The sequence below is a fragment of the Heterodontus francisci genome, chromosome 2 (assembly GCF_036365525.1).
Source record: "Heterodontus francisci isolate sHetFra1 chromosome 2, sHetFra1.hap1, whole genome shotgun sequence".
Lineage (NCBI taxonomy): Eukaryota > Metazoa > Chordata > Chondrichthyes > Heterodontiformes > Heterodontidae > Heterodontus > Heterodontus francisci.
In genome coordinates, this window is record NC_090372.1 from 187,963,066 (window position 1) to 187,978,520 (window position 15,455).

General features: G+C 44.6%; 1 protein-coding gene across 1 annotated transcript in view; it reads left to right on the top strand.

The window, feature by feature from the left end:
- The window catches only part of pitrm1 (pitrilysin metallopeptidase 1), a 79,117-nt gene that overhangs the window by 60,604 nt on the left and 3,058 nt on the right, over positions 1-15,455 (top strand). The window contains exon 26 of the mRNA XM_068014886.1: positions 8,850-8,952. Coding sequence (XP_067870987.1) covers positions 8,850-8,952 — 103 coding nt within the window. The remainder of the gene's footprint in view (positions 1-8,849; positions 8,953-15,455) is intronic.

The following is a 15,455-nucleotide window of genomic DNA, read 5'->3' on the forward strand; positions in this document are numbered from 1 at the left end:
AGGGATAGCCGTCATGGCTTTGTGCGTGGGAAATCATGTCACGAATTTGATTGAGTTTTTCGAGGAGGTGACCAAGAGGATTGACGAGGGCAGGGCGATGGACGTTGTCTACATGGACTTTAGCAAGGCCTTTGACAAGGTCCCGCATGATAGGCTGGTCCAGAAGGTTCGAACACATGGGATCCAGGGTGAGCTCGCAAATTGGATACAAAATTGGCTTGGTGATGGGAGGCAGAGGGTAGTAGTGGAGGGTTGTTTTTCAGATTGGAGGCCGGTGACCAGTGGTGTACCGTAGGGATCGGTGCTGGGCCCTCTGTTGTTTGTCATATATATTAATGACTTGGATGTGAATGTAGGGGGCATGATTAGTAAGTTTGCAGATGACACCAAAATTGGTGGTATATTGGACAGTGAAGAAGGTTGTCTAAGGTTACAACAGGATATAGATCAACTGGGAAAGTGGGCAAGGGATTGGCAAATGGAATTTAACGCAGACAAGTGTAAAGTGATGCATTTTGGGAAGTTAAACCAGGGCAGGACATATACAGTGAATGGCAGGGCCCTGGGGAGTGTTGTTGAGCAGAGACCTTGGGGTGCAAGTACATAGTTCCCTGCAAGTGGCAACACAAGTAGACAGGGTGGCGAGAAGGCATATGGCATGCTTGCCTTCATCGGCCGGGACATTGAGTACAGGAGTTGGGACGTCATGTTACAGTTCTCCGTAACGTTGGTTAGACCGCATTTGGAGTACAGTGTGCAGTTCTGGTCGCCGCACTACAGGAAAGATGTGATTAAGCTAGAGAGGGTGCAGAAAAGATTCAAAGGATGTTGTCTGGTTTGGAGGGCTTGAGTTATAAAGCGAGATTGGATAGGCTGGGTCTGTTTTCCCTAGAGCGAAGGAGGCTGAGAGGGGACATGATAGAGGTATAAAAAATTATGAGCGGCATAGATAGGGTAGGTAGCCAAAGTCTGTTTCCCATGGTAGGAGTAACTAAAACGATAGGGCATAGATTTAAGGTGAGAGGGAGGAGGTTTAAAGGGGATCAAAGGGGTAAATTTTTCACACAAAGAATAGTGGGTATCTGGAATGAGCTGCCTGAGGAGGTGGTGGAGGCAGGAACAGTAGCGACATTTAAGAGGCATCTGGACAGGTACTTGAACGAGCAAGTCTTAGAGGGATTTAATTAATGCAGGCAGGTGGGGTTAGTATAGATGGGCGCAATGGGCCGAAGGGCCTGTTTCTATGCAGTACGACTCGATGACAAATGACATACTGCCTGACTCTGACAAAGGTAAACTATACCTCCTCGTCCTACTCAACCTGTCTACAGCCTTTGACGCGGTTGACCGCATCATCCTCCTCTAATGCTTCTCCACTGTCGTCCAACTGGGTGGGACTGCTCTCATTTGGTTCCATTCTTAGCTGTTTAGTTTAGTTTACAGATACAGCATTTAAACAGGCCCTTCGGCCCACCGAGTCTGTGTTGACCATCAACCACCCATTTATACTAATCCTACACTAATTCCATATTCCTACCACATCCTCACCTGTCCCTATATTTCCCTACCACCTACCTATACTAGGGGCAATTTGTAATGGCCAATTTACCTATCAACCTGCAAGTCTTTGGCATGTGGGAGGAAACCGGAGCACCCGGAGGAAACCCACGCAGACACAGGGAGAACTTGCAAACTCCACACAGGCAGTACCCAGAATTGAACCCGGGTCGCTGGAGCTGTGAGGCTGCGGTGCTAACCACTGCGCCACTGTGCCGCCCATTTACGTAATCATAGCCAAAGAATCACTTGCAATGGCTTCTCTTCCTGCTCTTGCACCATTACCTCTGGTGCCCCCCAAGGATCTATCCTTGGCCCTCTCCTATTTCTCATCTACATGCTGCCCCCTCAGCCCCCTCCGAAAGCACAGCATCCGTTTTCACGTACATGCTGACAACACTCAGCTCTACCTCATTGTCGCTTTTCTTGACGACTCCACTGTTGCTAAATTGTCAGACTGCTTATCTGACATCCAGTACTGGATGAGCAGAAATTTCCTCCAGTTAAATATTGGGAAGACAGGAGCCTTTGTTTTCAGTCCCTGCTCCAAACTCTGTTCCCTAGCTATTGAATCCATCCCCCTCCTTGGCAACAGCCAGATTAAGCAAGTCTGTTCACAATCTTGGTATCATATTTAACCCCGAGATGAGCTTCCAACCTCATATTCGTACCATCACTAAGACTGCCTATTACCACCTCCATAACGTCACCCCAGTCTCGGCTCATCTGCTGCTGAAACCTTCATGCCTTCGTTACCTCGAGACTTGACTATTCCAACGGACACCTGGCTGGTCTCCAACATTCTAATCTCTGTAAACTTGAGGTCATCCAAAACTCTGTCTATGTCTAAGCTCGCACCAAGTCCCATTCCCCTATACCCCTGTGCTTGTTGAGCTATATTGGCTCCCGGTCAAGCAACGTCTTGATTTTAAAATTCTCTTCCCTGTTTTCAGATCCCTTCATGGCCTCGCCCCTCCCTATCTGTAATCTCCTACAGCCCCACAATCCTCCAAGTTATCTGTACTCCTCTAATTCTGGTCTCTCGTCCATCCCTGATAATCACTCTACCATTGGTGGCCACGCCTTAAGTTGCCTAGGCCCCACCTCTGGAATACCCTCCCTACACCTCTCCACGTTGCTTTCCTCCTTTACAACACTCCTTAAAACATATCTCTTTGACCAAGCTTTTGGTCATCTCACCTAATATCTCCTTTTGTGGCTCAGTGCCATATGTTTTTTATGTTAAAGGCATAATATAAATATAAGTTGTTGTTTATCCTCAAATAGATTGGGCAAAATTTTGGAAGCCTGCCAATGGCGGGAATGGAGTCAGTGTGCTGATTTGCCGACCCAGTTCCACATCCGAGCCATTTTTAAGAAGGCCAGGATGAGCGGGCGGGGGGGAGACGGCCGCAAGCGGCGAACATAAGCACATAAATAGGAGCAGGAGTAGGCCTTTTGGTCCTTCGAGCCTGCTCTGCCATTTAATAAGATCATAGAAAGTTTATGGCAAAGAAAGAGTCCACTGAACACATCATGGTCTGTGCCAGTTGAAAAACGATCCACCGATTCTAATCCCACCTTCCAGCATTTGGTCCTAGCTTACGGCACTTGAGGTGCTTATCCAGACACCTTTTGAATGAGTTGAGGGTGTCTGCCTCAACTGCCTATCAGGCAGTGTATTCCAGATCACCATGACCCTCTGGGTGAAAATGTTTTTTCTCATCTCCCCTCTAATTTTTCTACCAATCACTTTAAATCTATGCCTCCTAGTCATTGACCTCTCTGCTAAGGTGAATAGACTTTTCGCCTCCACTCTATCGTATCAGATCTCCCCACAGCCTTCTCTGTTCCAAGGAGAACAATCTCAGCCTATCCAATCTTTTGTCATAGCTGCATTTTTCCAGTCCTGGCAACATCCTCGTAAATCTCCTCTGTACCCTCTCTAGTGCAATTACATCCTTTCTGTAATGAGGTGACCAGAACTGCGCACATTTCTCAAGTTGTGCCCTAACCAATGAGTTATACAGTTCCAGCATAACCTCCCTGCTCCTGTATTCTATACCTCAGTTAACAAAGGAAAGGATTCTATACGCCGTTTTAATCACTTTACCGACCTGTCCTGCTACCTTCAGGGACTTCTCAGTATTTTCCTATTAATCGTGTATTCCTTTGCCTTGTTTGACCCCCCCAAATGCACCACCTCACATTTATCCAGATTGAATTCCATTTGCCACTTTTCTGCTCATCTGACCAGACCATCGTTATTTTCCTGTAGCCGACAGCTATCCTCCTCGCTATCTGCCACATGGCCATTCTTTGTGTCGTCTGCAAACTTCTTGATCATGCCCTCTATATTTACATCCAAATCGTTAATATATGACAGCAAAAGCAGGGGACTCAGTACTGAGCCCTGCGGAACGCCACTGGAAACAGCCCTCCTGACACTAAAACAGCCGTCAACAATTACCCTTTGTTCCCTGCCACTGAGCCAATTTTGTATCCACCTTGCTGCATTTCCCTGGATCCCATGGGATTTTTTTTTAACCAGTCTGCCATGTGGTACCTTGTCAAAAGCCTTGCTAAAATCCATGTAGACCACATCAACTGCACTACCCTCATCTATCATCCTTGTTACTACTTCAAAAAAATTCAATCAAGTTTGGTCAAACAAGATCTTCTCTTAAAAAATCCATGCTGACTATCCTTGATTAACTTGTGCCTTTCTAAGTGACAGTTTATCTTGTCTCTCAGAATAGATTCCAATAATTTGCCCAGTACTGAGGTTAGACTGATAGGTCTGTAATTATTCAGTCTATCCTTTGCTCCCTTTTTAAACAGATGTACAACGTTAGCAATTCTCCAGTCCTCCGGCACTATACCTGAATCCAGTAAGGACTGGAAAATGATGGTCAAACCCTCTGCTATTTCTGCTCTTCTTTCATCTGGCCCTGGTGATTTATCAACTTTCAAGGATGCTAATCCCATTAATACTTCCTCTCTCCCTATGTTTATCACGTCCAATACTTCACACTCTTCCTCCTCAACTACAATATCTGCATCGTCCCCCTCTTTTGTGAAAACAGACGCAAAGTATTCCTTAAGAACCATACCAATATCTTTCGCCCCTAGGCATCGGTATCCTTTTTGGTCTTTTATGGGCCCTACTCTCTCCTTAGTTATCCTCTTACTCTTAATGTATTGATAAAATATCTTTGGGTTCACCTTGATTTTGCTTGCCAATATTCTTTCATGTCCTCTCTTTGCTTTCCTTATTGATTTCTCCCCTCCACTTCCTATACTCCCCTCGGCTCTCTGTAGTATTGAGTTCTTGGTGTCAGACGTAAGCTTGCCTTTTCTGTCTTATCTTATCCTGTAGGCTTCTTGACATCCATGGGGCTCTGGATTTGGCCACCTCACCCTTCTTTGTGGGAACATGTTTACCCTGAACCCCTTGAATCTCTCCTTTGAATGCCTCCCACTGTTCTGACACTGAGTTACCTTCAAGTAGCTGTTTCCAGTCCGCTTTCGCTAAATCACTCCTCAGTTTAGTAAAATTGGCCTTGCCCCAATTGAGAACTCTAACTATTGTTCTACCTCTGTCCTTTTCCGTAATAATGTGAAAACTGAATTATGATCACTACTACCAAATTGCTGTCCCACTACCACTCCTTCCACTTGCCCATCTTCATTTCCTAAAACTAAGTCTAAAACTGTGCCCTCTCTTGTTGGACTTGCTACATACAGGGCAAAAAATATCTCCTGAATGCACCTCAAGAAGTCTGCTCCCTTCTCCCCTACTATTGCTACCCTATCATTCTTGCACTTCTCAGAGATTTGCCTACATATCTGTTCTTCTACCTCCTTCTGACTGTTTGGGGGTCTATAGTACACTCCCAGCAGTGTGATTGCTCTTTTTTGTTCTGTAGCTCAATCCACATGGCCTCATTTGATGAACCTTCCAACATATCATCCCTCCTCACAGCTGTAAAGTTCCCTTTGCCACTCCCCCTCTTTTCTTATCCCCCTCCCTATCGCATCTGAAAACCCTGTGATCAGGAACATTGAGCTGCCATTCCTGGCCCTTCTTAAGCCATGTTTCTGTAATAGCTATGATATCATACTGCCACGTGTCTATCTGTGCCCTCAGTTCATCTGTTTTATTTGCTATACTCCTTGCATTGAAATAGATACCCTTGAGCACTGCCAAACTTTATTTTATTTTCTAACCCTCGTTTCCTCTGTCTTCCAGACTCGTCCATTAATTTTCCACCTTACATTTTAATTTCTGATTTTGTCTCAGTTGAGTCTACCTTCAGGTCCCCATCCCCCTGCCAACCTAGTTTAAACCCTCCCCAGCAGCACTAGCAAAATGTCCCGCAAGGAACTCGTTCCCAGCTCTGTTCAGGTACAACCTGTCTGGCCTGTACAGGTCCCATCTCCCCCAGAGCTGTCCCAATGTCCCAGGAATCTGAAGCCCTTCCACCTGCACCATCTTTCCAGCCACACATTCATCTGTCTTATCCTTCTATTTCCATGCTCACTTGTGTGTGGCACTGGGAGTAATCCGGAGATTACTACTTTTGAGGTCCTGCTTGCTAATTTCTTATCTAGCTCCCTAAATTCTGACTGCAAGACTGCATCCCACTTTCTACCTATGTCATTGGTTCTGATGAGGACCACAACTGCTAGCTGTTCACCCTCTCCCTTCAGGATGGTCTGCAGCCGCTCAGTACCATCCTTGACCCTGGCACCAGGGAGGCAACACACCATCCTGGATTCACGTCTGCGGCCACAGAAACACCTGTCTGTTCCCATGACTATTGAATTACCTATCGCTATGACTCTTCCAGTCTTCCCTGTACCCCCCTATGCAGCTGAGCCACCCGTGGTGCCATGGACTTGGCTCTGGCTGCACTCTCCAGGTGAAGCATGACTTTGCTCAGTATTCAGAACTGAATACCTGTTGGAGAGTGAGATACACTCGGGGTCTCCTGCACTACCTACCTCATTCATTTTGACTGTCTGGTCGCCCATTCCCTCTCTCCCTGCATACTCTTAAGCTGTGGGCAGACCACATCTATAAATGTGCTATCCACGTAGCTCTCATCCTCATGAGTGCACTGCAGTGTCGCCAGCTGCCACTCAAGTTCCAAAACCCGGAGCTCTGATTGTGGCCTTGACTCCACTTGCCTGTCCCCCATAACCCTTGACCCCCTTGTAGATCAAAAATCTATCTGACAGCCTTGAATGTATTCAATGACCCAGCCTTCACTGCTCTCTGGGGAAGAGAATTCCAAAGATTAACTGTCCTCTGAGAGAAAAAATTCCTCATCTCCTTAAAAGGGAACCCCTTAATTTGAAACTGCCCCCTCGTTCTAGGTTCCCATATGAGAGGAAACATCCTCTCAGCGTCTACCCTGTCAGGCCCCCTCAGAATCTTGTATGTTTCAATAAGATCACCTCTCATTCTTTTAAATTCCAATGAATATAGGCTCAATCTGCTCAATCTTTCCTCATAAGACAACCCCTACATCCCAGAAATCAGCCTAGTGAACCTTCTCTGACCTGTTTCCAATGCAAGTATATTCTTAAGTAAGGAGATTAAAACTGTATGCAGTACTCTAGGTGCAGTCTCATCAATGTCCTGTACAGTTCTGGTAAGACTTCTCTGCTTTAGACTCCATCCGCCTTGCAATAAAGGACAACATTTCATTTGCCTTCCTAATTACTTGTACCTGCATACTGACGTTTTGTGATTCATGTACAACGGTACCCAGGACCTGCTGTATTGCAGCATTCTGCAGTCTCTCTCTATTTAAATAATAATCTGCTTTTCTGTTCTTCCTGCCAAAGTGGACAACTTCATATTTTCTCACATTAAACTCCATCTGCCAAATTTTTGCCAACTCGCTTAACCTATCTATATCTCTTTGCAGACGCTTTGTGTCCTCCTCACAACTTGTTTTCTTACTTATCTTTGTATTATCCACAAATTTAGCTACAGTACACTCAGTCCCCTCGTCCAAGTCATTAATATAGATCGTAAATTGTTGAGGCCCCAGCATTGATCCCTCTGACGCTCCACTAGTTAAGATTTGCCAATCTGAAAATGCGCCATTTATCCCAACTCTCTGTTTGCTGTTAGTTAGCCAATCCTCTATTCATGCTAATATATTACCCCGAACACCTTGAGCTCTTACCGTGTGTAGTAACTATGTGGCACATTATCAAATGCTATTTGGAAATCCAAATATACTACATCCTCTTTATCTACCCTGCTTGTTACATCCTCAAAGAACTATTTCTCAAACAGTATTTCCCTTTGATAAAATCATGTTGACTCTGCCTGATTGCATTATGATTTTCTAAATGTCCTGCTACTACTTCCTTAATAATGAATTCTAGTATTTTCCCAATGACAGATGTTAAGCTAACTGGCCTATAGGGCTGGATTTTTGTGCAGGAGGCAGGGCTCCTGGCGCCAGACCAATAAGACAGGGGAAAGCTCGCCTCTGCCTTTTCATGCCCCCCCTCCCCCCACCCACCCACGGAGCGATCCTCCTTTTTGTTTTGCTTAAGTATCCCGCGCTGGGATCCCCATGGCTTTAAAGATGGGGATCTCGCCTCCAGGAGCTGCCGGCTTGCTCTCTTTTGCTATTTAAGCACCTCCCCTCCCCCCCCCACTTCGCGGACATGCAATGCAGGCCGTCCTGTCGAAGGGTTCCGCAATGGCGGAATTTGTATTGTCAAAGATTTTTTAAAGTGCTGAGAAGGCCGCTCCATCTCTCTCTCTCTCCCTTACCTGCATCGGCAGGCTGCAGCCTTCTATTGGCCCTCCAACATCTTAAGGACAGCAGGCATGCCCTGTGGCCATTAATTGGCCAGTCCAACAAAAACTGAGTTGGGTACGTTACGCCCGCACCGGATAGGGTTGGGACTCAGAAATGATCCCGACGTCAGGGTCCTGACCCCAAAACAAAAATCCTGCCTTATGTATCTGCCATAGTTCAGCAGGTCTAACAACCTCTGAGGATGCTTTTGTTTGCACAGTATGTACGTTGTAGAATTAAATATGAGTACTGTTACAAACTTCTTTTGATAGTTGCAGTGCATAGCAATGGCAGAAAATAGTTACAAAATTTGGGTGAATGATTTTAAAAGGCATATTTTAGAATTACCAAAAACTTGGGTAACAAATGTGACAACCAAACACAGTGACAGACCTGTAAAGAAGGGCATTTGGCAACATAAATTATGTTTATTTTTGACTGTTCTGCTTTGATCAACAGGATTGGACCGTTTTCTATATGGTATCTCGGATGAAATGAAGCAGAAAAATAGGGAACAGCTTTTTGCCGTTGATCATGATGACTTGGTAGGAGTAGCCAACAAGTGAGTATCTTTAAAATAACTATTATATCAGAATGCTAAAAAGACACAAAACCACATTTTAAGTGTTGTTTTTCTAGAACAGAAAAGTTGAGCACCCTATGAGCTGTAAGTTTCAAAAGAAAATTCAAGCAAATTTTGTCCAGATTTCTTTTGATGGTTTCTTTTGAGTTTAGCTTTCAATTTAGTACAAACCTTTTAAATGCTTATACAAAAGCAAAATACCATAGATGCTGGAAATCTGAAATAAAAACAGAAAATGCTGCAAATACTCAGCAAGGTCAGATAATATCTCAGTCATAGAGTTTCACAGCACAGAAACAGGCTCTTCGGCCCAACGCGCCTGCGCCGACCATCAAGCACCTGTCCTAACTAATCCCATTTCCCCGCACTTGGCCCATAGCCTTGTATGTTACGGCGTTTCAAGTGTTCATCTAAATACTTCTTGAACGTCGTGAGTGTTCCTGCCTCTACCACGTCTTCAGGCAGCGTGTTCCAGATTCCAACCACCCTCTGGGTGAAAACATTTCTCCTCAACTCCCCTCTGAGCTTCCTGCCCCTCACCTTAAATCTATGCTCCCTAGTTATTGACCTCTCCGCTAAGGGAAAAAGTTTCTTCCTATCTAACCTATCAATGCCCCTCATAATTTTGAATACCTCAATCAGGTCCCCCCCCTCAACCTTCTCCGCTCCAAGGAAAACAACCCCAGCCTATCCAGTCTGTCTTCATAACTGAAATGCTCCAGCCCAGGCAACATCCTGGTGAATCTCCTCTGCATCCTCTCCATTACAATCACATCCTTCCTATAGTGTGGTGACCAGGACTGTGCACAGTACTCCGACTGTGGCCTAACCAGCATTTTATACAGCTCCATCATAACCTCCCTGCTCTTATATTCTATGCCTCGGCTAATAAAGGCAAGTATCCCGTATGCCTTCCTAACCACCTTATCTACCTGTGCTGCTGTCTTCAGTGATCTATGGACAAGCACCCCAAGGTCTCTCTGACCCTCTGTACTCCCTAAGGTCCTTCCATCCATTGTACATTCCATTGCCTTGTTAGACCTCCTAAAGTGCATCACCTCCCACTTCTCAGGATTAAACTCCATTTGCCACTGCTGCGCCCATCTTAACAGCCCATCTATATCGTCCTGTAGTCTAAGGCTTTCCTCCTCACTATTTATGACACTACCAATTTTTGTATCATCTGCGAACTTACTGATCATACCTCCTGTATTCACGTCTAAATCATTAATGTACACTGCAAACAGTAAGGGTCCCAGCACCGATCCCTGCGGTACCCCACTGGTCACAGGCCTCCATTCACAAAAGCAATCCTGTACCATCACCCTCTGCCTCCTTCCACTAAGCCAATTTTGAATCTAGTTTGCCAAATTACCCTGGATCCCATGGGTTTTTACTTTCTTAACAAGCAGGGAAAAAAAAATCAGTGGACACTTATGCTTGACTAATGATTTGATTTATTTTGGACAGTAATTTGTTAATTCAGAAGAGCCAGCACAGATTTATAAAAGGCAGATTATGTTTGATTAATGATTTAATTTATTTTTGATTAAGTAACAGGGAAGGTTGAAGAAGAGAAAGCAATGAATGTTGTATTTATGGATTTTAAGAAAGCATTTGACACAGTACCACATAAAAGGCTGTTTAACAAAATTGAGGTTCTTGGAATAGGAAGATGAGTGTCAGTTTGGATAAAAAATAGCTTAAGGACAGAAAAGGGAGAGCTGTGGTAAATGGTTGTTTTCCAGACTGGAGGATGGTGGACACTGGTGTTCCCCAAGGAGTAGTGCTGGATCCACTGCCTTTATTGATATATGTAAATGACTGGATGTTGGAATACAGAGTAACATTTCAAAATTTGCTGATATTTGGAGTTGTGGCAGAAAGCGAGGATGATACAAATCAACTACAACAGGACATTACTGGGCTAGCAGAATGAGATGGAATTTAATAGAGAAGTGTGAGGTGATGAATTTTGGCAGAACAGTTAGGGAGAGGCAATATAAACTAAATGGGACAGTATTAAAGAGTGTACATAGACAGAAGGACCTGGGAGTTCATTTGCATAGATGTTTGAAGGTAGCAGGACATATTGAGAGAGTGGTTAGCAAAGCATATGAGATCTTCATCTTCATAAATGGTGATATTGAGTACAAGTTAATGCTGAACCTTTATAAAGCTCTGGTCAGGCCACAACTAGAGTATTGCGTCCAGTTTTGATCACACTTCAGGAAGGATGTGAGGTTCCTTAAGAGGATGCAGAGAAGATTTACCAGAATGTTTCCAGGGATGAATGATTTTAGTTACAGGGTTAGGTTGGAGAAGCTGGGGTTGTTCTTGTAGCAAAGGAAATTGAAGGGCAATCTGAGAGATATACAAGATTATGACAGGTTTATATATGGTAGGCAAAGAAAAGCTGTTCCTATTAGCTGATAGGACAAGGGGACACAGATTTAAGGTTTTGGGTAAGAGATGCCGGGGGAATGTGAGGAAGAACTTTTTTATGCAACGAGTGGTAATGACTTGGAACCTGCTGCCTATGCAGGTGGTGAAAGCGGAGACAAATGATTTCAAAAGGAAATTGGATGAGCATTTGAGGGAAATAAACCTGCAGGGCTATAGGGATAAAGCGGGGGAATGGAAATGACTGGATTGCTCTACAGAGAGCTGGCATGAACTCAATGGGCCAAATGACCACCTCCTGTGTCGGAATGACTGACACGATGAAAGAACAGAAGGGAAGGAAGGTCTGTGATGGGGTTAAAGGCAGGACAGATTAAATGACATAAGGATTAATGGTGCAAGGAAGAAGGAGATGGTAATGGAACAAGTAAAGAAACAAAAGATCGTCTAGAGGAGGTGTAAATGTGAATAATATCGTTACCAATGGCTCCAGTAGGAAAGAAAAAGGGCGAAGTGCTTATGATGAGAAATTGTTGAACTCCGTGTTGTCTGGAAGACTGTTAAGTGCTTTATTGAAAGATGAGATGCTGTTCCAATGAATGAGGAACATGATTTGACTCTCATCAACCGGGAGGGATTATGGAATATCCTCCTCAAATTTGGCTGCCCGGAGAAATTCGTCACCATCTTCTGCCTACTGCACATCGACATGCAAACTGTAATCCTTGCTAACAGATCTGCCACTGATCCAATCCGAGTGCAAACAGGCGTCAAGCAAGGCTGTGTCATTGCACCAACACTCTTTTCCATCTTCTTCGCTGCAACACTCCACTCCATCTCCTTGAAGCTCCTTGCGAGAGTAGATCTACTCTATAGGATGAGCGGGATACTATTTAACTTATGTTGCCTCCAGTCCAGAACCATGGCCACTCCATCGTCTGTCACCAAGCTGCAGTATGCTGACTACTTTTGTGTATGCGCACGCTCAGAGGTCGAGTTCCAAACTCTCGTCGAAGCATTCACAGACAGAGGCATGTGAAAGAATGGACCTTAAGCTAAACATGCGGAAGACAAAAGGTCCTCTACCAGCCTGCTCTCACAATGCAACACTGCCCCCCCAACTATCAAGATCCACAGCAAATCACTGGATGGTGTGGATCACTTCCCGTACTTTGGGAGCCTCCTCAGTAAAGGCAGACATCAATGATGAAACTCAGCATCGCCTCCACTGTGCTAGCGCAGTCTTTGGTTGTCTGAGGAAAAGAATGTTTGATGGCAAAGACCTCAAATCTGGTGCCAAGTTCATGGTCTACAGGGTGCAGTATTACCTGCTCTCCTGTATGCATCAGAAACATGGACACTGTACTGCAGAAATCTCAAAGCCGTGGAGAGATATCACCAGTAGTTCCTCGGCAAGATCCTGCAAATTCAGTGGCAGGACAGGCACTCCAATATCAGTGATCTTTCTCAGGCCAACATCCCCAGTATCGAGACACTGGTCGTGGCTAGTCAGTTAATTTGAACGGGCCACATTGTCTGCATGCCTGACACAAAACTCCCAACATGAACTTTCTACTCCGAGCTCCGTCACGGCAAGAGGCTTCCAGGAGGGCAGAGGAAATGCTACAAGGATGTCCTCAGAGCCTCCCTGAAAAAATGTGACATCTCCACTGATTGGTGGGAATCTCTTGTCCAAGACAGCCCAAAATAGAGAAGAAGCACCCGTGAAGGTGCCAGCCAGTTTGAACAATGTCGACTTGCCCAGGCAGTGACCAAGTGCGTTCAGAATTTCAAGTATCCCATTCACTCGCCTCACCAAACACCATCTACCCCATCTGTGGCTGAATGTGCGGATCCAGAATTGGACTATTCAGTCTCCTAAGGAACCACAACCCTGGAGAGGAAGAAAGTCATCCTCGTTCCTGAGGGACTGCCTAAGAGAAGGAGAGAGAAGGGAACATGAGGCCAAGGTCAGATTGTGGCAGAGAATTAGAATAGCAGGTGACTGAAAGTTCAGGGTCGTGCTTGCAGACTGAACGGAGGCGTTCTGCAAAGCGATCACCTAATCTACATTTTTTCCCCCCCCGTCTCGAGGAGAAACTGCATCATGTGCATTGAATACAGTATACCAAGTTGAAAGAAGTATGTGCAAAGCACTTCTATTCACAAGCGTAATCCTGAGCTTCCTGCTGCCTGTCATTTTAATTCTCCACCTCACATCCACTCTAATCTCTTTGTCCTTAGCCTTCTACACTGTTCCAAAGAAGCTCAATGTAAACATGAACAGCACCTCGTCTTCCAGTTAAAAACATTGAGTTCAACAATTTCAGATAACTGCTTTCTTTCTGACAGCAGCTATTGGTAATGATTCTGCTTTCTGCGTTTACAGCTCCTTGACACCATCCTTTGTTTCTTTTAGTCCCATTACCATCCCTTTTCTGATTTTGCTGGTGCTGTTGGGAAGGGTTTAAATTACTTTGGCAGGGGGATGAGGGCCTGAAGGTGGACTCAGTTGAGACAAAATCAGGAATGAAAATGGAAGGCAGAAAATTTATGGATGAATCTGGAAGAAAGAGAAAAGAAAGGTTAGAAAATAAAAAAAGAGTTTGGTATTGCTCAAGGGTATCTATTTCAATGCAAGGAGTATAGCAAATAAAGCAGATGAGCTGAGGACACAGATAGACATGTGGCAGTATGATATCATAGCTACTTTATAGAAACATGACTTAAGGAGGGACAGGAATGGCAGCGCAATGTTCCTGGTTACAGGGTTTTCAGATGCGATAAGGAGGGGGAGTGGCAATTTTGGTCAAGTAAACTATTACAGCGATGGGGAGGGATGATATGTTGGAAGGCTCATCAAATGAGGCCATATAGAATGAGCTACAGAACAAAAAAGGTGCAATCACACTGCTAGGAGTGTCCTATAGACCCCCAAACAGTCAGAGGGCGATAGAAGAATAGATATGTAGGCAAATCTCTGAGAAGTGCAAGAATAATAGGGCAGTAATAGTAGGAGATTTAAACTACCCCAATATTAACTGGGATAGTTTTAGTGTGAAAGGAATTGAGGGAGCAGAATTCTTGAAGTGCATTTAGGAGCACTTTTTTGGCCAGTAAGTAGCAAGTTGAACAAGAGAGGGCACAGTGTTAGACTTAGTTTTAGGAAATGAAGATGGGCGGGTAGAGAGGGTGGCAGTGGGAGAGCATTTTGGTGGTTGTGATCATAATTCAGTCAGTTTTAAGATAATTATGGAAAAGGACAGCGATAGAACAAGAGTTAGAGTTCTCAATTGGGGAAAGGCCAATTTTACTAAACTCAGGTGTGATTTAGCGAAAGTGGACTGGAAACAACTACTTGAAGGTAAATCAGTTTCAGAGCAGTGGGAGGCATTCAAATTAGAGATTCCAGAATGAACATGTTCCCACAAAGAAAAGGGTGTGATGGCCAAATCTAGAGCCCCATGGATGTCAAGGAGCTTATCCTTTATTAGCCAAGGTATAGAATATAAGAGCAGGGAGGTTATTGTGGAACAGGCCAGTTAGTCTAACCTCTGTAGTGGACAAATCATTGGAATCTATTGTGAGAGACAGGATAAACTGACACTTAGGAAGGTACAGGTTAATCAAGGGAAGATCTTGTTTGACCAACTTGATCAAATCTTTTGAAGAAATAACAAGATAGATGAGGATAGTGCAGTAGATGTGGTCTACATGGATTTTAGGAAGGCTATTGACAAGGTCCCACATGGCAGGCTGGTTAAAAAGATAAAATCCCATGGGATGCAGGGAAATGCAGCAAGGTGGATACAAAATTGGCTCAGTGGCAGGAAACTAAGGGTAGTTGTTGATGGGTGTTTTTGCATTCGGAGGGCTGTTTCCAGTGGCATTTTGCTGGGTGTCTGCTCTTTGTGGTATATATTAACGATTTGGATGTAAATGTAGGGGACATGAACAAGAAGTTTGCAGACGACCCAAAGATTGGCTGTACGATAGATAGCAAGGAGTATAGCTGTAGGCTGCAAGGAGATAGTGATGGTCTGGTCATGTGAGCAGAAAAGTGGCAAATGTAATTCAAT